At 42.0% G+C, this 23,928-nt stretch overlaps 1 protein-coding gene across 2 annotated transcripts in view; it reads right to left on the bottom strand.

Annotated features, from left to right (window-relative positions):
• Window positions 1-23,928, bottom strand: part of LOC121724224 (mucin-2-like) — a 59,586-nt gene that overhangs the window by 17,711 nt on the left and 17,947 nt on the right. The window contains exons 5-35 of one of the 2 annotated variants that reach the window (XM_042110621.1): window positions 23,821-23,927; window positions 23,277-23,490; window positions 22,780-22,905; window positions 22,462-22,579; window positions 21,876-22,014; window positions 21,140-21,238; window positions 20,933-20,999; window positions 20,581-20,715; window positions 20,252-20,416; window positions 19,888-19,982; window positions 19,543-19,669; window positions 19,093-19,348; window positions 18,155-18,204; window positions 17,018-17,115; window positions 16,603-16,754; window positions 16,342-16,480; window positions 15,736-15,840; window positions 15,132-15,305; window positions 13,804-14,043; window positions 13,352-13,514; window positions 12,818-12,946; window positions 11,400-11,547; window positions 10,824-10,867; window positions 10,563-10,736; window positions 9,550-9,615; window positions 7,832-9,267; window positions 5,946-7,318; window positions 4,414-5,639; window positions 2,538-3,000; window positions 1,309-2,408; window positions 22-1,002 (exon numbers count right to left, since the gene is read on the bottom strand). In XM_042110621.1, the coding sequence (XP_041966555.1) occupies window positions 22-1,002; window positions 1,309-2,408; window positions 2,538-3,000; window positions 4,414-5,639; window positions 5,946-7,318; window positions 7,832-9,267; window positions 9,550-9,615; window positions 10,563-10,736; window positions 10,824-10,867; window positions 11,400-11,547; window positions 12,818-12,946; window positions 13,352-13,514; window positions 13,804-14,043; window positions 15,132-15,305; window positions 15,736-15,840; window positions 16,342-16,480; window positions 16,603-16,754; window positions 17,018-17,115; window positions 18,155-18,204; window positions 19,093-19,348; window positions 19,543-19,669; window positions 19,888-19,982; window positions 20,252-20,416; window positions 20,581-20,715; window positions 20,933-20,999; window positions 21,140-21,238; window positions 21,876-22,014; window positions 22,462-22,579; window positions 22,780-22,905; window positions 23,277-23,490; window positions 23,821-23,927 (9,909 nt within the window). The remainder of the gene's footprint in view (window positions 1-21; window positions 1,003-1,308; window positions 2,409-2,537; window positions 3,001-4,413; window positions 5,640-5,945; window positions 7,319-7,831; window positions 9,268-9,549; window positions 9,616-10,562; window positions 10,737-10,823; window positions 10,868-11,399; window positions 11,548-12,817; window positions 12,947-13,351; window positions 13,515-13,803; window positions 14,044-15,131; window positions 15,306-15,735; window positions 15,841-16,341; window positions 16,481-16,602; window positions 16,755-17,017; window positions 17,116-18,154; window positions 18,205-19,092; window positions 19,349-19,542; window positions 19,670-19,887; window positions 19,983-20,251; window positions 20,417-20,580; window positions 20,716-20,932; window positions 21,000-21,139; window positions 21,239-21,875; window positions 22,015-22,461; window positions 22,580-22,779; window positions 22,906-23,276; window positions 23,491-23,820; window position 23,928) is intronic. The other variant, XM_042110622.1, reaches the window with a different exon arrangement.

Raw genomic sequence — 23,928 nt, 5'->3', positions numbered from 1 at the left:
CACTTTAGAAAAATAAGTTACCTGGTAGATAATAATTGGATCCGTACTGACAGAAGCATTTCGTGGTGGCTTCCACTGTGGTTGCTTTGGTTGATGTTGATGTGGACGCACTCACTGTGGATGTAGCTGTAGTGGTTGTGATTGTTGTTTCTCTTGGAGGTGTTGTGCTCAAAGTAGGGCTAGTTGCTGTTAATGTGCTTGTGCTCTCTAATGGAGATGTGGTTGTGCTAAAAGTTGTTGTAGTTGGTGGAAGTTTTGGTGTTGTTGTTCTTTGTGTTGTAGTTGTTGGGCCAGTTGTAGTAGTTGTGGTTGTTTCTTCTGATGTGGTTGTGCCAGCTGTTGTGCTGATGGTGATTGTGGTAGGGCTGTGGTAGGTGATTGTGGTAGGAGTGCTTGGAGAGATTGTTGATGGTGTAGTTGTGGTCTCTGTTGTGGTTGTTGGGGGTGTTGTAGTTGTGACTGTCGTGCTGATGGTGGTTGTGGTAGGACTTAGTGTGGTTCCTGATGTTGTTGTTGTGCCACCTGTTGTGCTCACAGTAGGAGTGCTTGGAGAGATTGTTGATGGTGTAGTTGTGGTCTCTGTTGTGGTTGTTGGGGGTGTTGTAGTTGTGACTGCCGTGCTGATGGTGGTTGTGGTAGGACTTAGTGTGGTTCCTGATGTTGTTGTTGTGCCACCTGTTGTGCTCACAGTAGGAGTGCTTGGAGAGATTGTTGATGGTGTAGTTGTGGTCTCTGTTGTGGTTGTTGGGGTTGTCGTAGTTGTGACTGTCGTTGTGCTGATGGTGGTTGTGGTAGGACTAAGTGTGGTACCTGGTGTTGTTGTTGGTCCGGTAGTTGTAACTGAGGATGTGCTTGTGGTAGAACTTGCTGTGGTGCCTGGTGTGGTACTTTCTGTAGTTGTTGTAGGGCTTGTAGTTGTTAGTGTACTTGTGCTCTCTCTTGGTGTTGTTGTTGGGCCAGTTGTAGTAGTTGTAGTTGTTTCTTCGGTAGTGGTTGTGGCAGCTGTTGTGCTCACAGTAGGAGTGCTTGGGGAGATTGTTGATGGTGTAGTTGTGGTCTCTGTTGTGGTTGTTGAGGGTGTTGTAGTTGTGACTGTCGTGCTGATGGTGGTTGTGGTAGGACTTAGTGTGGTTCCTGATGTTGTTGTTGTTCCAGCTGTTGTGCTCACAGTAGGAGTGCTTGGAGAGATTGTTGATGGTGTAGTTGTGGTCTCTGTTGTGGTTGTTGGGGGTGTTGTAGTTGTGACTGTCGTGCTGATGGTGGTTGTCGTAGGACTTAGTGTGGTTCCTGATGTTGTTGTTGTGCCACCTGTTGTGCTCACAGTAGGAGTGCTTGGAGAGATTGTTGATGGTGTAGTTGTGGTCTCTGTTGTGGTTGTTGGGGTTGTCGTAGTTGTGACTGTCGTTGTGCTGATGGTGGTTGTGGTAGGACTAAGTGTGGTACCTGGTGTTGTTGTTGGTCCAGTAGTTGTAACTGAGGATGTGCTTGTGGTAGAACTTGCTGTGGTGCCTGGTGTGGTACTTTCTGTAGTTGCTGTAGGGCTTGTAGTTGTTAGTGTACTTGTGCTCTCTCTTGGTGTTGTTGTTGGGCCAGTTGTAGCAGTTGTAGTTGTTTCTTCGGTTGTGGTTGTGGCAGCTGTTGTGCTCACAGTAGGAGTGCTTGGGGAGATTGTTGATGGTGTAGTTGTGGTCTCTGTTGTGGTTGTTGGGGGTGTTGTAGTTGTGACTGTCGTGCTGATGGTGGTTGTCGTAGGACTTAGTGTGGTTCCTGATGTTGTTGTTGTGCCACCTGTTGTGCTCACAGTAGGAGTGCTTGGAGAGATTGTTGATGGTGTAGTTGTGGTCTCTGTTGTGGTTGTTGGGGTTGTCGTAGTTGTGACTGTCGTTGTGCTGATGGTGGTTGTGGTAGGACTAAGTGTGGTACCTGGTGTTGTTGTTGGTCCAGTAGTTGTAACTGAGGATGTGCTTGTGGTAGAACTTGCTGTGGTGCCTGGTGTGGTACTTTCTGTAGTTGCTGTAGGGCTTGTAGTTGTTAGTGTACTTGTGCTCTCTCTTGGTGTTGTTGTTGGGCCAGTTGTAGTAGTTGTAGTTGTTTCTTCGGTTGTGGTTGTGGCAGCTGTTGTGCTCACAGTAGGAGTGCTTGGGGAGATTGTTGATGGTGTAGTTGTGGTCTCTGTTGTCGTTGTTGGGGGTGTTGTAGTTGTGACTGTCGTGCTGATGGTGGTTGTGGTAGGACTTAGTGTGGTTCCTGATGTTGTTGTTGTGCCAGCTGTTGTGCTCACAGTAGGAGTGCTTGGAGAGATTGTTGATGGTGTAGTTGTGGTCTCTGTTGTGGTTGTTGGGGTTGTCGTAGTTGTGACTGTCGTTGTGCTGATGGTGGTTGTGGTAGGACTAAGTGTGGTACCTGGTGTTGTTGTTGGTCCGGTAGTTGTAACTGAGGATGTGCTTGTGGTAGAACTTGCTGTGGTGCCTGGTGTGGTACTTTCTGTAGTTGCTGTAGGGCTTGTAGTTGTTAGTGTACTTGTGCTCTCTCTTGATGTTGTTGTTGTGCCACCTGTTGTGCTCACAGTAGGAGTGCTTGGAGAGATTGTTGATGGTGTAGTTGTGGTCTCTGTTGTGGTTGTTGGGGTTGTCGTAGTTGTGACTGTCGTTGTGCTGATGGTGGTTGTGGTAGGACTAAGTGTGGTACCTGGTGTTGTTGTTGGTCCAGTAGTTGTAACTGAGGATGTGCTTGTGGTAGAACTTGCTGTGGTGCCTGGTGTGGTACTTTCTGTAGTTGTTGTAGGGCTTGTAGTTGTTAGTGTACTTGTGCTCTCTCTTGGTGTTGTTGTTGGGCCAGTTGTAGTAGTTGTAGTTGTTTCTTCGGTAGTGGTTGTGGCAGCTGTTGTGCTCACAGTAGGAGTGCTTGGGGAGATTGTTGATGGTGTAGTTGTGGTCTCTGTTGTGGTTGTTGGGGGTGTTGTAGTTGTGACTGTCGTGCTGATGGTGGTTGTGGTAGGACTTAGTGTGGTTCCTGATGTTGTTGTTGTGCCACCTGTTGTGCTCACAGTAGGAGTGCTTGGAGAGATTGTTGATTGTGGAGTTGTGATCTCTGTTGTGGTTGTTGGGGGTGTTGTAGTTGTGACTGTCGTGCTGATGGTGGTTGTTGTAGGACTTAGTGTGGTTCCTGATGTTGTTGTTGTGCCAGCTGTTGTGCTCACAGTAGGAGTGCTTGGAGAGATTGTTGATGGTGTAGTTGTGGTCTCTGTTGTGGTTGTTGGGGTTGTCGTAGTTGTGACTGTCGTTGTGCTGATGGTGGTTGTGGTAGGACTAAGTGTGGTACCTGGTGTTGTTGTTGGTCCGGTAGTTGTAACTGAGGATGTGCTTGTGGTAGAACTTGCTGTGGTGCCTGGTGTGGTACTTTCTGTAGTTGTTGTAGGGCTTGTAGTTGTTAATGTACTTGTGCTCTCTCTTGGTGTTGTTGTTGGGCCAGTTGTAGTAGTTGTAGTTGTTTCTTCGGTTGTGGTTGTGGCAGCTGTTGTGCTCACAGTAGGAGTGCTTGGGGAGATTGTTGATGGTGTAGTTGTGGTCTCTGTTGTCGTCGTTGGGGGTGTTGTAGTTGTGACTGTCGTGCTGATGGTGGTTGTCGTAGGACTTAGTGTGGTTCCTGATGTTGTTGTTGTGCCACCTGTTGTGCTCACAGTAGGAGTGCTTGGAGAGATTGTTGATGGTGTAGTTGTGGTCTCTGTTGTGGATGTTGGGGTTGTCGTAGTTGTGACTGTCGTTGTGCTGATGGTGGTTGTGGTAGGACTAAGTGTGGTACCTGGTGTTGTTGTTGGTCCGGTAGTTGTAACTGAGGATGTGCTTGTGGTAGAACTTGCTGTGGTGCCTGGTGTGGTACTTTCTGTAGTTGTTGTAGGGCTTGTAGTTGTTAATGTACTTGTGCTCTCTCTTGGTGTTGTTGTTGGGCCAGTTGTAGTTGTTTCTTCGGTTGTGGTTGTGGCAGCTGTTGTGCTCACAGTAGGAGTGCTTGGGGAGATTGTTGATGGTGTAGTTGTGGTCTCTGTTGTGGTTGTTGTGGGTGTTGTAGTTGTGACTGTCATGCTGATGGTGGTTGTGGTAGGACTTAGTGTGGTTCCTGATGTTGTTGTTGTGCCACCTGTTGTGCTCACAGTAGGAGTGCTTGGAGAGATTGTTGATGGTGTAGTTGTGATCTCTGTTGTGGTTGTTGGGGGTGTTGTAGTTGTGACTGTCGTGCTGATGGTGGTTGTTGTAGGACTTAGTGTGGTTCCTGATGTTGTTGTTGTGCCACCTGTTGTGCTCACAGTAGGAGTGCTTGGAGAGATTGTTGATGGTGTAGTTGTGGTCTCTGTTGTGGATGTTGGGGTTGTCGTAGTTGTGACTGTCGTTGTGCTGATGGTGGTTGTGGTAGGACTAAGTGTGGTACCTGGTGTTGTTGTTGGTCTGGTAGTTGTAACTGAGGATGTGCTTGTGGTAGAACTTGCTGTGGTGCCTGGTGTGGTACTTTCTGTAGTTGTTGTAGGGCTTGTAGTTGTTAATGTACTTGTGCTCTCTCTTGGTGTTGTTGTTGGGCCAGTTGTAGTAGTTGTAGTTGTTTCTTCGGTTGTGGTTGTGGCAGCTGTTGTGCTCACAGTAGGAGTGCTTGGGGAGATTGTTGATGGTGTAGTTGTGGTCTCTGTTGTGGTTGTTGGGGGTGTTGTAGTTGTGACTGTCGTGCTGATGGTGGTTGTTGTAGGACTTAGTGTGGTTCCTGATGTTGTTGTTGTGCCACCTGTTGTGCTCACAGTAGGAGTGCCTTGAGAGATTGTTGATGGTGTAGTTGTGGTCTCTGTTGTGGATGTTGGGGTTGTCGTAGTTGTGACTGTCGTTGTGCTGATGGTGGTTGTGGTAGGACTAAGTGTGGTACCTGGTGTTGTTGTTGGTCCGGTAGTTGTAACTGAGGATGTGCTTGTGGTAGAACTTGCTGTGGTGCCTGGTGTGGTACTTTCTGTAGTTGTTGTAGGGCTTGTAGTTGTTAATGTACTTGTGCTCTCTCTTGGTGTTGTTGTTGGGCCAGTTGTAGTAGTTGTAGTTGTTTCTTCGGTTGTGGCAGCTGTTGTGCTCACAGTAGGAGTGCTTGGGGAGATTGTTGATGGTGTAGTTGTGGTCTCTGTTGTGGTTGTTGGGGGTGTTGTAGTTGTGACTGTCGTGCTGATGGTGGTTGTCGTAGGACTTAGTGTGGTTCCTGATGTTGTTGTTGTGCCACCTGTTGTGCTCACAGTAGGAGTGCTTGGAGAGATTGTTGATGGTGTAGTTGTGGTCTCTGTTGTGGATGTTGGGGTTGTCGTAGTTGTGACTGTCGTTGTGCTGATGGTGGTTGTGGTAGGACTAAGTGTGGTACCTGGTGTTGTTGTTGGTCCGGTAGTTGTAACTGAGGATGTGCTTGTGGTAGAACTTGCTGTGGTGCCTGGTGTGGTACTTTCTGTAGTTGTTGTAGGGCTTGTAGTTGTTAATGTACTTGTGCTCTCTCTTGGAGTTGTTGTTGGGCCAGTTGTAGTAGTTGTAGTTGTTTCTTCGGTTGTGGTTGTGGCAGCTGTTGTGCTCACAGTAGGAGTGCTTGGGGAGATTGTTGATGGTGTAGTTGTGGTCTCTGTTGTGGTTGTTGTGGGTGTTGTAGTTGTGACTGTCATGCTGATGGTGGTTGTGGTAGGACTTAGTGTGGTTCCTGATGTTGTTGTTGTGCCACCTGTTGTGCTCACAGTAGGAGTGCTTGGAGAGATTGTTGATGGTGTAGTTGTGATCTCTGTTGTGGTTGTTGGGGGTGTTGTAGTTGTGACTGTCGTGCTGATGGTGGTTGTTGTAGGACTTAGTGTGGTTCCTGATGTTGTTGTTGTGCCACCTGTTGTGCTCACAGTAGGAGTGCCTTGAGAGATTGTTGATGGTGTAGTTGTGGTCTCTGTTGTGGATGTTGGGGTTGTCGTAGTTGTGACTGTCGTTGTGCTGATGGTGGTTGTGGTAGGACTAAGTGTGGTACCTGGTGTTGTTGTTGGTCCGGTAGTTGTAACTGAGGATGTGCTTGTGGTAGAACTTGCTGTGGTGCCTGGTGTGGTACTTTCTGTAGTTGTTGTAGGGCTTGTAGTTGTTAATGTACTTGTGCTCTCTCTTGGTGTTGTTGTTGGGCCAGTTGTAGTAGTTGTAGTTGTTTCTTCGGTTGTGGCAGCTGTTGTGCTCACAGTAGGAGTGCTTGGGGAGATTGTTGATGGTGTAGTTGTGGTCTCTGTTGTGGTTGTTGGGGGTGTTGTAGTTGTGACTGTCGTGCTGATGGTGGTTGTCGTAGGACTTAGTGTGGTTCCTGATGTTGTTGTTGTGCCACCTGTTGTGCTCACAGTAGGAGTGCTTGGAGAGATTGTTGATGGTGTAGTTGTGGTCTCTGTTGTGGATGTTGGGGTTGTCGTAGTTGTGACTGTCGTTGTGCTGATGGTGGTTGTGGTAGGACTAAGTGTGGTACCTGGTGTTGTTGTTGGTCCGGTAGTTGTAACTGAGGATGTGCTTGTGGTAGAACTTGCTGTGGTGCCTGGTGTGGTACTTTCTGTAGTTGTTGTAGGGCTTGTAGTTGTTAATGTACTTGTGCTCTCTCTTGGAGTTGTTGTTGGGCCAGTTGTAGTAGTTGTAGTTGTTTCTTCGGTTGTGGTTGTGGCAGCTGTTGTGCTCACAGTAGGAGTGCTTGGGGAGATTGTTGATGGTGTAGTTGTGGTCTCTGTTGTGGTTGTTGGGGGTGTTGTAGTTGTGACTGTCGTGCTGATGGTGGTTGTGGTAGGACTTAGTGTGGTACTTGATGTTGTTGTTGTGCCACCTGTTGTGCTCACAGTAGGAGTGCCTTGAGAGATTGTTGATGGTGTAGTTGTGGTCTCTGTTGTGGATGTTGGGGTTGTCGTAGTTGTGACTGTCGTTGTGCTGATGGTGGTTGTGGTAGGACTAAGTGTGGTACCTGATATTGTGGTTGTGGCAGCTGTTGTGCTTACAGTAGGAGTGCTTGGAGAGATTGTTGATGGTGTAGTTGTCGTCTCTGTTGTGGTTGTTGGGGATGTTGTAGTTGTAACTGAGGATGTGCTTGTGGTAGGACGTACTGTGGTACTTGGTGTGATACTTTCTGTACTTGTTGTAGGACTAGTACTTGATAGTGTACTTGTGCTCTTTCTTGGTGATGTTATTGTGGTTGTACCCAAAGATGTTGTAGTTGTTAGAGGCTTTACTGATGTAGTGCTGCTCTCTGTCGTAACAACTACTTGGCCCTTAGATGTAATTGTATTTATAGACCCTGTTATCACGGTAAATGTTGTGGTTGTTGGGGTTGTCGTAGTTGTGACTGTTGTTGTGCTGATGGTGGTTGTGGTAGGACTAAGTGTGGTACCTGGTGTTGTTGTTGGTCCGGTATTTGTAACTGAGGATGTGCTTGTGGTAGAACTTGCTGTGGTGCCTGGTGTGGTACTTTCTGTAGTTGTTGTAGAGCTTGTAGTTGTTAGTGTACTTGTGCTCTCTCTTGGTGTTGTTGTTCTTTGTGTTGTAGATGTTGGGCCCGTCGTAGTTGTGGTTGTTTCTTCGGTTGTGGTTGTGGCAGCTGTTGTGCTCACAGTAGGAGTGTTTGGAGAGATTGTTGATGGTGTAGTTGTGGTCTCTGTTGTGGTTGTTGGGGGTGTTGTAGTTGTGACTGTCGTGCTGATGGTGGTTGTGGTAGGACTTAGTGTGGTTCCTGATGTTGTTGTTGTGCCACCTGTTGTGCTCACAGTAGGAGTGCTTGGAGAGATTGTTGATGGTGTAGTTGTCGTCTCTGTTGTGGTTGTTGGGGATGTCGTAGTTGTGACTGTTGTTATGCTTACAGTAGGAGTGCTTGGAGAGATTGTTGATGGTGTAGTTCTGGTCTCTGTTGTGGTTGTTGTACCTAAACAAATGCAACATCTGACTCGTATTTCATAATTATGACATGTATCGTTAGACTTCTCCTTGTTTCTGCAGGTTAATCCTGAAGGACCACATTGCACATTTTGACCCAAGTTTTCTATTGTCAACGTTGGATACTTCTTGGCCCTACATTGGACTTCTCCATAAGTATGGCATGTGATGTTTTCCAGTGTTTCAATCTCCACTCCATTTGGTCCAGGTTTTGGATAACTGTTATCTATCCAGTCGGTCCATTTACACACTAATTCAGACTGACAACTTGACGTAGTCGTGCCTGCTGTGGTGCTCACAGTAGGAGTGCTTGGAGAGATTGTTGATGGTGTAGTTGTGGTCTCTGTTGTAGTTGTTGGGGTTGTCGTAGTTGTGACTGTCGTTGTGCTGATGGTGGTTGTGGTAGGACTAAGTGTGGTACCTGGTGTTGTTGTTGGTCTGGTAGTTGTAACTGAGGATGTGCTTGTGGTAGAACTTGCTGTGGTGCCTGGTGTGGTACTTTCTGTAGTTGTTGTAGGGCTTGTAGTTGTTAGTGTACTTGTGCTCTCTCTTGATGTTGTTGTTGGGCCAGTTGTAGTAGTTGTAGTTGTTTCTTCGGTAGTGGTTGTGGCAGCTGTTGTGCTCACAGGTGTAGTTGTGGTCTCTGTTGTGGTTGTTGGGGGTGTTGTAGTTGTGACTGTCGTGCTGATGGTGGTTGTGGTAGGACTTAGTGTGGTACCTGATGTTGTTGTTGTGCCACCTGTTGTGCTCACAGTAGGAGTGGTTGGAGAGATTGTTGATGGTGTATTTGTCGTCTCTGTTGTGGTTGTTGGGGATGTCATAGTTGTGACTGTTGTTGTGCTTACAGTAGGAGTGCTTGGAGAGATTGTTGATGGTGTAGTTCTGGTCTCTGTTGTGGTTGTTGTACCTAAACAAATGCAACATCTGACTCGTATTTCATAATTATGACATGTATCGTTAGACTTCTCCTTGTTTCTGCAGGTTAATCCTGAAGGACCACATTGCACATTTTGACCCAAGTTTTCTATTGTCAACGTTGGATACTTCTTGGCCCTACACTGGACTTCTCCATAAGTATGGCATGTGATGTTTTCCAGTGTTTCAATCTCCACTCCATTTGGTCCAGGTTTTGGATAACTGTTATCTATCCAGTCGGTCCATTTACACACTAATTCAGACTGACAACTTGACGTAGTCCTGCCAGCTGTGGTGCTCACACTAGGAGTGCTTGGAGAGATTGTTGATGGTGTAGTTGTGGTCTCTGTTGTGGTTGTTGGGGTTGTCGTAGTTGTGACTGTCGTTGTGCTGATGGTGGTTGTGGTAGGACTAAGTGTGGTAGCTGGTGTTGTTGTTGGTCTGGTAGTTGTAACTGAGGATGTGCTTGTGGTAGAACTTGCTGTGGTGCCTGGTGTGGTACTTTCTGTAGTTGTTGTAGGGCTTGTAGTTGTTAGTGTACTTGTGCTCTCTCTTGGTGTTGTTGTTGGGCCAGTTGTAGTAGTTGTAGTTGTTTCTTCGGTAGTGGTTGTGGCAGCTGTTGTGCTCACAGGTGTAGTTTTGGTCTCTGTTGTGGTTGTTGGGGGTGTTGTAGTTGTGACTGTCGTGGTAGGACTAAGTGTGGTACCTGTTGTTGTGGTTGTGGCAGCTGTCGTTGTGCTGATTGTGGTTGTGGTAGGACTTACTGTGGAGCCTGTTGTTGTAAACGATGAAGACACTTAAGATTTTTTGTTTTCACTATGATTTCACAATCTGCACCAACTCCTCCATCAGTCCACCAGTTTGCAACTTAGAAGCAAATATCCACAAAAATATTATGGGACAATTTTGTATTTACCTTTATCATGGGGAGTCTGAATACTAAAATTGAATAGCTGTCTTTACTAGTACAGAGAATAGGATTGTGGGCCAATGGTATGTTCCAGTACAGTAATGGCAGATAATGATTGATAACGGTAAATATGTTCCATAATATGGTAGCCAAAGTTATCTCTATGAATTTATCATACACTTAACCTGAATTTCTTTCAGATTAGAAGTATTAAACATGTCTTGTTATTTAAAGACAATGCCAGCAAAAACAACATTTTCAGCATAACAACATAACAGTTCTATGGTCTTTTCTATAAAAGTAATTGTCCCATTCTCAAAAATGTTAGCACACAATACCAGAACATCCTGGTTGCTATATTACAGGTAGAGTACAGTAGCACATGTTAAGAAACACATGTGTCATTTACCTATCACCAATGGTGTGGATTAGAATGTGAATAGGAATAGCTGGCTGTTTGATTTTAGGGTTTCTATTATCATTTTTAATGATTATTTTAATGATTATAAATGATTCTGTTATTGTTGTCGTCTTTCAACATACAATACTGTTATGAAGGAACATTAATTGTTTATGTTTCTAAATCTTTCGGTTTTGCTATGCATCATGGTTGATTGTTTGTGTTTCATGCATTTGTTATATTGCTGTTGCTAACAAACAAATGAACAAGTGCAATAAAAGGCCTGAAATAGGCAAGTTATGTCTATGGAAAATATGTAACAGGCTTTCAGCAAACACTCACAAGCATGATTCTGATAAACCCTACTAGTTTGATGCTGTACGTTCTCAGTGTTGAACACAGAACTTACTTGTGGTGAAAGTGAAAGGTGGAGACTGTGTCGTTGTCACACATGTATAGATATTCCGACTTATAGTTCCATTCTCTTTACACTTAGCTTCGAGACAGGATCCTGCTCCGTCATTTGTTGTGTAGATGATGTAATTTAATGGATATTTATTCCCATTGTATTCACAGTAGCAAGCTGTCATGTGGTGGTAAACACAACGTTTGGTTAGAGAGAGAAAATGCTGAATTTTTTAGATACTTCTTAAAGTAAAAAATGCATTACCTGTTTCATTATAGTTGCATTTAGGTTTTCCCGATGAACAAATACTAAAGACAAGGGTTTCAGTTGAAATAATTAGATCAAATACAGGAGTATTAAAATCTGCCAGCACTGCACTTTGTAAATACTAGAAATACTAGAAAACTCTTAGAAGATTAAATTCTAAGAGGAAAATTACGTTTTAGTTTAAGTACATTTTCTATGAAGTGAAACAACATTGAATGGTTACACTTTACTTGACAGTGTCGACATAAGAGTGACATGACACTGTCATGAACGTGTCATAAACAAGTCATAAACGTATATGACATAACGCTAACTGTTATTAGGTGACATTCGGTTTTTGTCATGATAAGTTAAGGTTAGGATTAGCGTTAGGTTTAAGGTTAGGTTTTATGTGTCATGACAGTGTCATGACAGTGTCATGTGTTCACGACAGTGTCATGTCACTCTTATGTCGATACTGTCAAGTAAAGTGTTACCCATTGAATATACTATGCATATGTAAGTGTCTTAGAAATCAGACTTGAATACACAACTGACTTATTTGATTTACTTGACTTTCTTGACTTGACTTACCATGTTTGGCATGGTTCAGTTGAAGGCAAATCTTTTTCTTCACCATAATGAGTTCCATTAACGTAGCAGCCACACTTATGCGCCGGGACACACTTCATGGTTTTCTCATCAAAGAAAGGTCTCTCACTAGGGCAATTGGGAAAACAACCTGAAAATATTTGTGAACAGAAGCAGTGTTAGTAAGGCCATGCACATCCCCAGGCCAGAATCGGATCAGATAGCTCTTATTCACATTTTTTTATTTTGTTTGTGATGTTTTCATCTCAACATATAAAAACTGTGAATGGGAGCTATCTGGTGTGCGGATCTTCCCTTATTCTTTCGGATAACATTTGCGAACAGTACAGGGACACGGTTTAGGAGGCTGGGCTGCATGATGCTTGGTGAAAGCTGTGATGTAGGGAGCAATGGCATATTAACTAGCCCTGGAGGGAGGCATACAGTTGACCTTCACTGTAACTAAATATTATTCTGTGCTGTTACTAAGCACTGTCATTCTGTTAGTAAGCATTGCTATTCTGTGCTGTTTGAGTTGGTAAGCACTGTCAAGTCATTTGTGTTTGTATAGCACTTTTAAATACAACATGAGTTGATGCAAATAACTTTCTATTCTAGGGGTTCTCAAACTTCTTGGGGCCAGGGACTCCTTATAGGGGAGAACATTTTCCATGGACCCCTTCATACTCATGAACATGAATAAACATGATTCATACTCCTTCATGTCACTTGACCTATTTGTGTTTTTTTGAAGTTGTGGCCAGTGCTGGGCACTTTAGCTTGGCTGGCTTCATAGCTTAGTTCACTAGCACCTGAAGAAGACAGATGATGCTTTTTGGTCTCCCATCACTATTGTAAAAAATATATAACTAATATAACTGTCCTCATATTCTCTCAATGTAGCTAGTTTGGCCTAAGGATATGGATTCCGGGTTATGTGGCAACAGCAGCAGTTTGTGTTGCCCTGAGTGAAGTGACTAATTTGTATCATATTGGCCTTATTGGTCACAGTCAAAGTTTCAATTAGCCTAAAGTTAACGTGAGTGGGTAATGAACATAATATATTTGTTTTATTGGTGCAATGATCCCCATTTGTAGATGTTCATTTTTTAACAATACAGCACAATTTCTTAATTTATAACAGATTATTTCATGTACCTCCTATCTAGGGGATATAGGTTGTAGACCTCCAGGGACCCCACTTTGAGAACCACTGTTCTAGTCAAAGCAGATACATTAATGATACAAGTATTCATGAGTTGAGAGAATACGGAATTAGAGAATAGCAAGACTAAAGGAAAATAAATACATCAGATAAATAAAAACATACTACATAGAAAAGCATATGAAAACATTGAGGGTTACCCTCTGAGAAGGCAAAATGTTAAACAGTTTATCAGACTACTGTATGGGAAATTTACCCTCTATCTTTGGGATGTCGGATGAGCATTTCGCTGAGGGGTTTCTGCAGGTCTTCAGACATGGAGGACTACATGGTTTATAGTGCCACTCACACCCATCTGGCTGGTTGTAGTAGTCACAAAATATTGCTGGATAGGAAAAAAATACACTGAATACACTGTGCTGTTCAATGTCCTGGACATGTTGGACATGCAATATCATGTTTTCAATTCACTAAGTTCAGGTGAAGTTTTTTTGCAGACTTTTCTAGCACCTTGAGAAAGTAGAAAGTATGTCTCTGATTTCTCCCAGATCATTAAAAACCTGTAGAATGGAATGGATTTGCCAACCGTCACAGTTTCTCAGTCTGGAGAAAGTGCTATGCTAGTACTGTTAATTTTTCTCTAGTTAATAATACAGATATTTTTCATACTTTGCACAGTCTTCTTCAGGCTTGCCATGGTGTCATGTTGTTTTGTTTGTTTTGTTGTTGTGTAGGTGTAGGTATTTGTGTGGTGTTTCTTTTGCTGTTTGTTAGTGGTGTGGGCACTCACGGCAGACTTTAGGCGTCCTCCATGAGATGCAGGCTCCCTTAATTCTGCATGCTGCAGCGTAGGCCGCTATGGTTGTGCAAAAGCACTCGCAGTTTCCTCCGCAGTCTCCTCCCAAGGCACAGGTGTCCCTCACGCATGCGTCATAGTATGGGGAGCGGTCCACCTGGGAGAAATTTCATGAGTGGGTGAGAGGAGGTACTTAAAAGTCTGGCCAAAAGTTGCTGGTGCTTGAGTTCAATAACATTCCTCCCTTTTCTGCGGCTGAATTAATGTGTTGATTGGCTGGAACAGTTTATGGGTGTGTGTGTGTGTGTGTGTGTGTATGTGTGTGTGTGTGTGTGTGTGTATCTGAAATGAGCGAACACTAGAGATCCCAGCCAGATTACAGACCCTCTAAACTGAAGAGGTTAATAGGCCAGTTTTCTTGCAGGGTCCTTTTGCATTGAACTCACCAGAACGTGGCAGGCTTCGAACACTTTGCTGTTGATGATATTGCACTGTTTGTGTGCCCAAGCCTCCTTGTGGGGTTCGGCGGCACATGGGTCTTTAACTTCCACTGCCTTTGGACAGTTGGCTGAGTAGCTCCAGCTGTTCCCGAATGACACAACATCGAGGACTTCTTGTCCTGCCCTAGAGATGAATTCATTGTTTCCATTGCCGTCGTAGTTTCCACAAAGGCCACGTACCTTGCCCTGGACAGTGCAGTCACAAAAGTATTTATTTTCGTTTTGTTGTTTAGTACTCTGTTACATCTAAGTTAATTTTGGGGATTTTTTAGAACAGTGTTGAGAGTCAAGATCAATTATTATAATGGCTCATAAAAGCAGCCAACATCCACACTGCTCACTATAACAATGGCAGAACGCTCAAAGCACAACATGCAGAATGCTATCACTTAGCATTACTTACAGAGTTAAAGGTGCCATGTGTAAGAATTGAAGTAAAAATATCCAAAAAATGAGCTACATGCATCAAAAAAATGAGAAGAAATAAGGGTGATGATGTCATTAAAAAAATGACAAGGTATAGTGCTGTAGAGATATCAACCTGAATTAGCATGCTAAATTACTAGCCACAGCCCGACAGGTGTCACAATACCAGTTTCGGCCATGGGAGGCGGTATGCAGGCAACATAACCGCCAGCCAAACTGCAATACACGTGTCTTGGTTGTTACTCTAGAGTAGACCAACTCACTTTCTGGAGGTATACTGCCCCCATCTTTTATGGAATGTGGAGTATGAATTGATTTTTTGACGGACATTACACATGGCACCTTTAAGGGCTGTTCACACTTAGAATGATAACTATGAAAAAATATCATTCTTGTTAATATGAATGACGGCAGTCACACATAAACTATAACGATAACGACATGAGGAAGATATTGTTAGGGATCACTTTCAGAGCGATTTTAAGAACGATAAAAAGCTAACAGCCAATCAGAACCCCATCACATTTTAGCCATCACATTCATTAACACAAGGAGAGACTTTGCTTATCGTTGGTCAGTGTGAACGCTTTTATCGTTATGGTTATAGTTATCGTTATCGTTCCTGGTGTGAACGGCCCTTTACTCTGTGAATGATAAAAAAAAAATGTGACAGCCAATCAGAAAGCACCACATTTTAAAGGTGTTATATTAAAACATGATGGATATTTCTATGAGGCTTTCCATATTAAGCGTGGATGCTCACATAATTATATTTATATATTTAAGATGCAGTATAATAAAAGTCATACAAGGTATGGCCTGTGTTTCCAAACATTTTATTCACTTACCTGTAACTCTGAACTCAGCCGTATCATAACAGTTGTCTTCTTATCCCACATCAGAACTACTTTGCTCGTCTCAATCACCAGATATATGCCAATGGTGTGGATTTGATACAGCTCAGCATTGTTGCTTTGCTTAATCACTTGGGCGTCATCCTCTGCCAGTTTAATCTCATAGCCCTGTAATGTTTTACAATTCATATAGATAGTAATTGATATAGTGAAAGAAGCAGAAAATGTCTCACAGTTCATTTCAACAAACTGATAACATTGATATTACAGCAACAAACCCCTCACACTGGTCACGTGAAGCACAGATAAACACACATTATTCCCTCTAACTACCTAGTATAGGTTAGTATATTATATGTACTATAGTTCTGTGTTCCAGAATGGATCACCATGCAAAAAGGTAAGAAATGTTTTTACAGTACAACATTAGTACCAACTATATAATCAACAGCTTGTTAGCAGAGTTTTATCAGTGTCGACTTGGCATGTTGGTGGTGTATGAGAGGTTTTTGGAAGCTCTTGAGTTAGCTTCCTAGTTGTAGACCAAAACTCTTTACTGCCGCTTTAAGAAAGTTGGACAGAGGATGTGTCCACTCACCTCAATAAAGACCCTCACAGCTTTGGAGCATGCAGCCCCGGATGCTCCACATCGATTGTTTTCAGTGATGACGTGGAATGAACTGTTCCCTTCCCCAACACCATCCTGCAGGTCATGACCACGTCAGTGAATCAAATAAGAAATGAAGAAGATCAGATCTGTGTGAACCATGTGCAGAATAAAATATTCTATGTCCGGTACATGCATCTCTGGAGCTCTTGCAGAAATGCGGATATGTACTATGACCACAGCTATAAATAACACGTCCTTGAATGAAGTAAAGCCATTCATGTATGTGAACCATTTGAATAATGAAGAAGCACATCCTATTTTCTGAACATTGTACATGACATAGGCTTACAGCAATGTAAACATATAATGTAGACATAGAGATATTGACAATATAGAGCATACTATGTTGACATTATGAAAAATAGAAATAGAAAAAAATATCTTGTGAATGTCTATATAATGATATAACAAGTATTTGTTACACAAATTACACAACGTCCTATACAAGAGTTTCAAAAATACAGTTAGTGGTAAAACATAGAAACAGAAAAATAAACATTAATGAATTACAGAATGGGTGTAATTATGTTTTACCTCAGTGAGATAATAATCACATTCTCCATCAAATGTGAAGCGTTTCCCATCAAACGTGATGTAATGTCCATCGCCATACATCACACAAGTGCCATAGCAGTTTTGTGTTGTACACGCCCACTTTCTGTTTTTGCAAGTGCTATATTACAAACAGACACCAGAAATGTTTTGAACTTTGTTTGATACAAAAAAACACTGTACTGTAAATCATTTAAAAATAATCTGCATTAACCGAGCAGTCTGTGTGCTCATTGTCCTCACCATGTGTTGCAGTCGTCCATGACTGTTGATCCTGGCTCATAGTAGACCCCGTTGTGTTTGCATGGGCAGTCCTCCTCCTTCACACACTCAAGATTCTGGTCAAGGAACTCACCAGGAGGACACATACAGCCAGACTCGCACTGTGTGCTATACTACAGAGAGACAATAACAAAAACATTAATAATAAAAAAACACAACAATTATTGATAACAATTAACTATACTGTAATAATAATGATAATCATATGCATGCATTGCCTACTGTACATACATACATATGTATACTACATATTCAGTACCTACACATATATTACTGTAAATGTATAACTTCTCTTACAATATGATGCCTCATACAGTATACTGTATGTATACTGCGTACTGTACTGGGAGATGAACATTGGAGATAATTGACTTACACACTCTTGGTATCCTGAAAAACAGCTTCTCTGACACTCTGCCCCTTTTGTTTCGTTCGAGTTGGAGCAGTTCACATAGATCATATTACTACTGCAAACTGAAAAATAAAAGCAGGGAGTATTAAGAATATTGTCAAAGCATATTTTATCCATGTCTGTGCTTTGTGTGTTAGTGCTTTGTGTGTTGGTAATATTGTTTTGCCATCTGTATTCCCATATACACTAGAATTACAGTAATACTATTAGTAAATTACAGTGAAACTATTAGTAAAATAATATTTAACTTTGATATTTCCCCATGCATTTTACCACAATACATTCTAAATTATTTTCTTCAATCTACCAACCTACAAACCACAAGCCACACCTGACCCTTGAGACAGTTTTATACAGTTCCTTGCATGTTTGTAGTACCATGAACTCATCCTACAAAATAGTCTTTTGTTCTATGTTTACACTTTAACCGAGAATTTATATTAGTCGCCTGTCTGGCGTCCGTCTATTCCATCAGAATCAGTGCATCAGTTTACACCTGCAGAGTCTTACAAGCATATTACAAGTCGACCATAACATATGTTTAAGCTTTACTACTATTTGAAGTGTAGAGATAGAAAAACACATGGATAAACACATTGTTGTGTCACTTTAGAGACAGAGGCAGTGCAAACCCTTAAAGGTGTAGGTTTTTGAACGTTCTAAGTTCCGCAACAATTGAAGGTTCTAAAATTCTATATTGAATTCAATGAACCCAGATATTCTTTAGAACGTTCATTTCTCAACATTCCCGTCACACCGGTGTGACGGTACTCCTTTAAGGGTTAATTTACGTTTCACTCTTTCTTATGTCTTGTTTTGCGATGTAAATTCCTAGTTACTCTATGCATCTGTAACAGCAATCTAAGCAACATGGCACTGGCAGTATGACCAAGATGTGCTTTGATGGACATTGTACATTCACAGGTCTTCTGCAGCAGTTGCTCAACTGCCTCCTCCTTGGTTGAAAAACACCTAGTTAGTGACCCCTGCGGTTTTTGCTTTTGTTTAAACTTTGTATCCTACCATAACATATTCGTATCAGTTTCCTTTAAATATTTTCAGTGTTATTATTGATGAAAAACAACTTATTTGAATACTCACTTTGTTCATTTGAATGTCCTCTGCAGTGCAGTGTTCCACTTCTGCATGTACTGTGCAGAAAAAAGTAACATACTGTATGTAACAAGGAAAGTTCAAAATAAGATCTCTTCCTTGTCAAGCTTTTTTCTCCTACAACAATTGAGCTACAGTAAATTTAACATCTATGTAAGATTTTGACCATTGTCTCATATTTCTTCATTTCATCTCCTAAGAAATATCCTTCCTCCTGTCTCAGCCCAAGAATTATTTTATTATTTTTATTATTTATAGAGTTTACGAGTATTATTAGTTAAACCTATGATCTTAAAATACTCTGAAGTATCTTTATTTCTCCTGAAGAAACTGGTTAGAATTCAGTAATCTCAAATAAGATCTCCCCCAGTTGTCTGTGACTAGCAAAGCAATTGGGGAAAAAAAGTAAACAAAATTGGAACAGCACACACAAACAAGCAAGATATCTCAAGCGGAGCATGATGCTGACACCAAGGTCAGTGGTTGGAAGCTCAGAAGGAGGTAGCAAGAAGTAAATTACAGGTGCACCTATACTATACTATACACACACACACACACACACACACATAACACACGCGTGCACACACACACACACACACACTAGTTGAGGTGCACCTATACTATACACACACACACACACTAGTTTAGGTGCACCTATGCTATACACACACACACACACACACACTAGTTGAGGTGCACCAGTTTGCTTCTATGTCACCTTTTGGGCTAGTTGTGCCTATTTAAAGCCATGAGGCAAAGCGGATGAAGACTGAACATGGTGGAACTAGAAGGCCTGTTGGCTATCAGTCCATTGTACATCTTTTCGTTTAAAGAAGAGAATCTGAACGCTACTTTGAATTATTTTGGTGCATATAATGTTCAAGTTCCTTCTGTAGCCTACAATGAGTGTTGTCACATCATCTTACCACAAAACCCCATCGTTCTTGATGACCTCTCCTGGCCGTATGACGTCGCCGTTTTGAACACAGGGGCAGGTGGTCTCCGACACACACTCATCTTTGTCGCTCAGGTAGGTGCCCTCCGCACAGCCACAGCCGTCCACTGGTCCGTATTTCACCTGACAGCTGGGCTCGTGGTTGCTAAGCGATAAACAAGTCCGCCCACAGCTCACCATGTTGTATGAATAGACCATGGTCCGGGGGCAGGTAGAAGTATAGTTATCTGTAAAGGAAGCAACCAGTAGGATGTTAATATTGGCATTTGTCAAACATTAATTTGACTAATCAAGTCAAAATGAAGGCGGAGTCAGTCAGTCAGCTAGCATTCGAATAATAAGTATATAGTCGAGCGTTATTGAGCCTTAAAGTGACTGACAGAGAGTTTGGTGTAGCTTTGTGTAGGGTGGGCGGACTCACCACAGATGCCGTTCCTCCAGTTGGAGAGCAGGATTCCCCTGGCGGAGCAGGCCTGCACATATGATGACAGTGCTGCACACATGCACTCCTCACTGTTCTCACAGTTACAGCTGTCATACATACAGTTCTAAAGCAAAGAATAGAACAAAACATGTCACAGATGCACATCTTTACTGAGATAACTGTAGAAATTCTGGTTGATTTACTTCATCACATCATCATTATAAATATTATTATTATCATTGCTCCTTATCTATTAGGTGTTTATAAACACTTGTTAATAATAGGGAATACAAAATATAAAACTAAGTAACATAAGTAAATATACTATGAAAGGATTCTCACATCTTTGAAGGATTCTGGATTGACTTCCAAATGACATGGGGCAAAAACTCCATTACGAGCAGTGAGCAGAGGACACCATGACCTGGCATAGTTGGCTGAAATGAAAACAGGTATTTTTTATTCGGTTCAGTATATGTGCAAAATTGCTTGAGATAAACCACTGCACTGATTACATTTTCCAAGTACAAATTCTGTTCCAAAAGGGTCTCATTTTGACTGATGGGTTGAATGTAGATAAATGTGTTTAGTTGTTTGCACAAAGTCTGTTTTAGAATTTCAAACATATATAGTATAAAACAGACAGTGTATCTGGTCTATAGATAGGCTACATGTTAGGATACATGTTCCAAAGCAGTTGGCCAACCTTTTTCCACATTCATGCTACAAGGGTTCTCATTGGTTTGCTTCACGTCCGGACATTTGCCATGAACCTTCCAGGTGTTGGCAAAAGACACTGCACTCCCTTCAGTCAAGCCGCTCTCAGTTTTAAAGTCATCATTCATGACATCATTAAAGTTTCCACAGAGACCTGAGGAAGACAGGAATATGTCACAGGGTGCTGCAGGCTATGCAAATGTACTTAATCTGAATTTTGTCACAGTGTTCCTTACATATAATTTAACATAAAAAGCATTAACAATATGTGACTAGAGAGTAACAAAGACTAAAAAAACATATCACACAAAAACATACCGGTTGTTTTTGTTTTGGATTTAGGGCTGGCTATGATGTTAACCTGCATGATGGGTATCAACTGAATTTCCATGTGCAGCCCATCGTGGTACGCAATGATGTAGAATGTTGAGGGCTTGAATATTTTGAAGTAGCCTTTAGACAAGGAGAAAACAATACAGAGAGTATGAAAAAAAACATAGCATGAACATTTGTAAGTTTACTTACAAACAAAATTAGTTAACATATGTTTTTAGGCTTAGTGGAAAAGACAAAAAACAACAACAGAACTTCAAGAACTTCACCACTAGGTGGTACTAGGTGTACACTGTAGCTTTAAGGTATTTTTTTAGGTTTAGCAATGAGCACTCACTGTTGTGCAACGGCAGTGTAGTAGGCATTCCATTGACTGACACAGTTCCGCTTGATTTAATGACAACCTGTTGAGTTCAGGAGCAGGGAGATCAACAATTCAAATGAATAATATCAAAGTATTGATATTATTTTGCCAGTTAATTTTAACATTGAATTTGCATTTTGACATTTCAATGCACTATTATCTTTAGAGAAGATGACTCACAATAGTTTCAATTGTTTTCAGAGTGACCGACTTCAAACAGGACACTGTGGAACTCTCCTCGCATGATCTGATCTCTGCCAGAACTGTTATGTCCTCCAGCTGTAGAGAAAAGGGGCCAGTGTGTTAGTATAAGTCTAAGTCTTAGATTTACAATTGCATGTACTCATTTAGCAGACACTTTTATCCAAAGCAAATTACATATGTCGATTATATTACAAGGACCATTGTCACCAGAGTAAGTGCCTTGCTCAAGGGCACAACAGTGGAAGCCAGGTATTGAACCCACAACTTTTTAGGCTGCTGCATGCTAGCCCAGCTCCTTAGCCACTATGCTACCACCACCCCATAAGATAAGAGAGCACCAAAGAAAATAAACTAATGTGTGATCACGGTGTGTCATTTATACGAAGCTCATTAATCTCATGCCACTGTTGAGCAACAAAGTAGGCCTATAGAGTTGCAGTGTCTTTTATGAATGAAACAAAGTACTATGTACATGGTTGACTGAATGTCTACTTGATAAAAAGTAATATCAATTTATCTTAAAGTCAAAGCACTATTTATAAAGCACATACAAATAATATGTTATATTAAGGATTTAAAGTTAAATGGCTAAAAAAAACATCTGTAAAAGTGGCAAGAATGAAAATTGTGTTACCACCTGACATGAAATGACATACAGTAGAATGTCTAAGTGAACAGTGTGTGTGTGTGTGTTTATTTATGTGTGTCTGACCATTGCCAGGATGTAGAAGCACTCTCCGTGAAAGGTGTATGTCGTCCCATCAAAGGTGTTGATGTGAGAGCCCCCCGTCAGTGAACAGGTGCCTGGGCATTCCAGCTGGAGGCACCTCCACTGTCCCTGCTCACAGGTGCTGTGAAGGGAGACATTTTACATCAACCAGAATCAGCCACAGACTGACTAATTGACTGAAATAGCATGAATCATGCACACAACAGTCACAGACTGATTGATTGACTGGGATAGCATGAATCATGCACACAACAGCCATAGCCGAAGACAGCCAGAGGTCCAGATAATTTGCAAAGCTACCAAGCAAACACTGTAGTTAGTGTATACGTGTCTACTCCCCACTTCTATTGATTAATTTGCATACTTAGGCCTTGTCTACACGAACGTGAATATCTGAAGGCTGTCAAGAACATGCCCCTCAAACAGACAATGACGTTCAAAGAAAAATGTAAAGAAGAGAACATTACTGTTAATCTTGATTAGTCTGCTGGTGAGTGTAGAATAGTTGTACATTATTAAAAAACAAATGAACATGTAATGCAGTGGCCCCTCATCTCTTTTGTCTCACCAGTTCTGGCAGAATCTGGAGTATGATTGTCCAGACTTGTACACTTGGCCATTGTGATAGCAGGGACAGTCCTCACGCTGGACACAACCCAACTGCGTGATGTCATCGAAAACAGTTCCTTATAGGGACAAGACCGTTTTTATTTAAAAGATGATTTATTATTATTTGTAGTATTATTAGTAGTATGTATGCTATATATATATATATATGTGTGATAAGACTTCTTATCAATGGTGTTTATCCTAGTCCCTGGTCAATTATCAGATGGTTAGTTTAATATTACTTTTTCAGAGACCCTGAGGTTCTTGTTGACCTTACCATTGGGGCAGAAACATCCATCAGTGCAGTGTTCATCACATAGCTTACTCCTTTCCTGATTAGAGCAGGTATCAGGGCAAGGATTGCCACACTCCTGGTGCTCCATGTTCAAAGGGCAAGTTGCTCCTGTTTATAGCAAAGCGGTGGGTTTGTGAGGGGTATCGTCTTTAGGTGTCACTGTGGACACTGTACCATTCTATATTGTGCTATGGAGTGTACTACACTGCAACATATTATTCTATACTTATATGTATTGGATGGTGAGTTAATAACCTTGGCAGTGCTAATTTAAGTCAAATAAAAGTTATCATCATGAATAGGGCCCAAATAAGGTTCTTAAGCCTATTAGGGTACAACATCATATATGTTGGTCAGTTGTACTATATCAGAGGTCTTCAATGTTTTTCAGGCCAAATACACCTTGGCTAACAGGGACACTGTAGTTGCTTAAAACCAGGCAAACAATGTGTAAGCATATAGAGGCTATAATTACGTACTACAGAAATCGGGGCTCCTCCACTCTTGGGGTGTTCCTCCTGCATGGCCGCACTGGCGTGAGAACTCGGCGAGCGTATCACAGACACACACCTCCCTGCTGGTGTTGCACTGACACAAGTCCTTCACACACGCCTGCACAAAATCCTCCGTAGGGATCAGAGACCGGCAGTCACTGAATTCAGGAAGTGTCAACCACTGTCCACATATAACCGTCTGTGGAGAGGGAAAATAACAGGTCCGGTTTGGTTGTAGACATTTTAAAGAGGACAGAAGTAGCAAAACAAAGGAACTGAACAAAAACTATGTTCAGTCCAACTGCTTTTCCAATTAAACTTGTAGACCTGGAATATTATACCGAATAATATAATGCTGAGATTTGTGTGTGATGCTATGGTACTAACAGACAGCTAAATATGTCAATATTTTAGACACAGGAAACTTATTTACTTAACCATTTTGGGAAATATTGGCTGGAATGGGCAAAATGTCAGAAAAGACGGCTTCTGCCATCCTGTTAAATACCTGTCATAATGGAACACCTACCGCATTTGAGCATTCATCATTTGGCCTGATGTCAACCTCTTCACAGACCTCAGTCGGGCCATCTCCTTTAAACTTGTGACCATAATCAACAACACTCAGTGACTCACC

Source organism: Alosa sapidissima, chromosome 11, assembly GCF_018492685.1.
Source record: "Alosa sapidissima isolate fAloSap1 chromosome 11, fAloSap1.pri, whole genome shotgun sequence".
Lineage (NCBI taxonomy): Eukaryota > Metazoa > Chordata > Actinopteri > Clupeiformes > Clupeidae > Alosa > Alosa sapidissima.
This window is presented reverse-complemented; position numbering and strand designations above follow the sequence as displayed.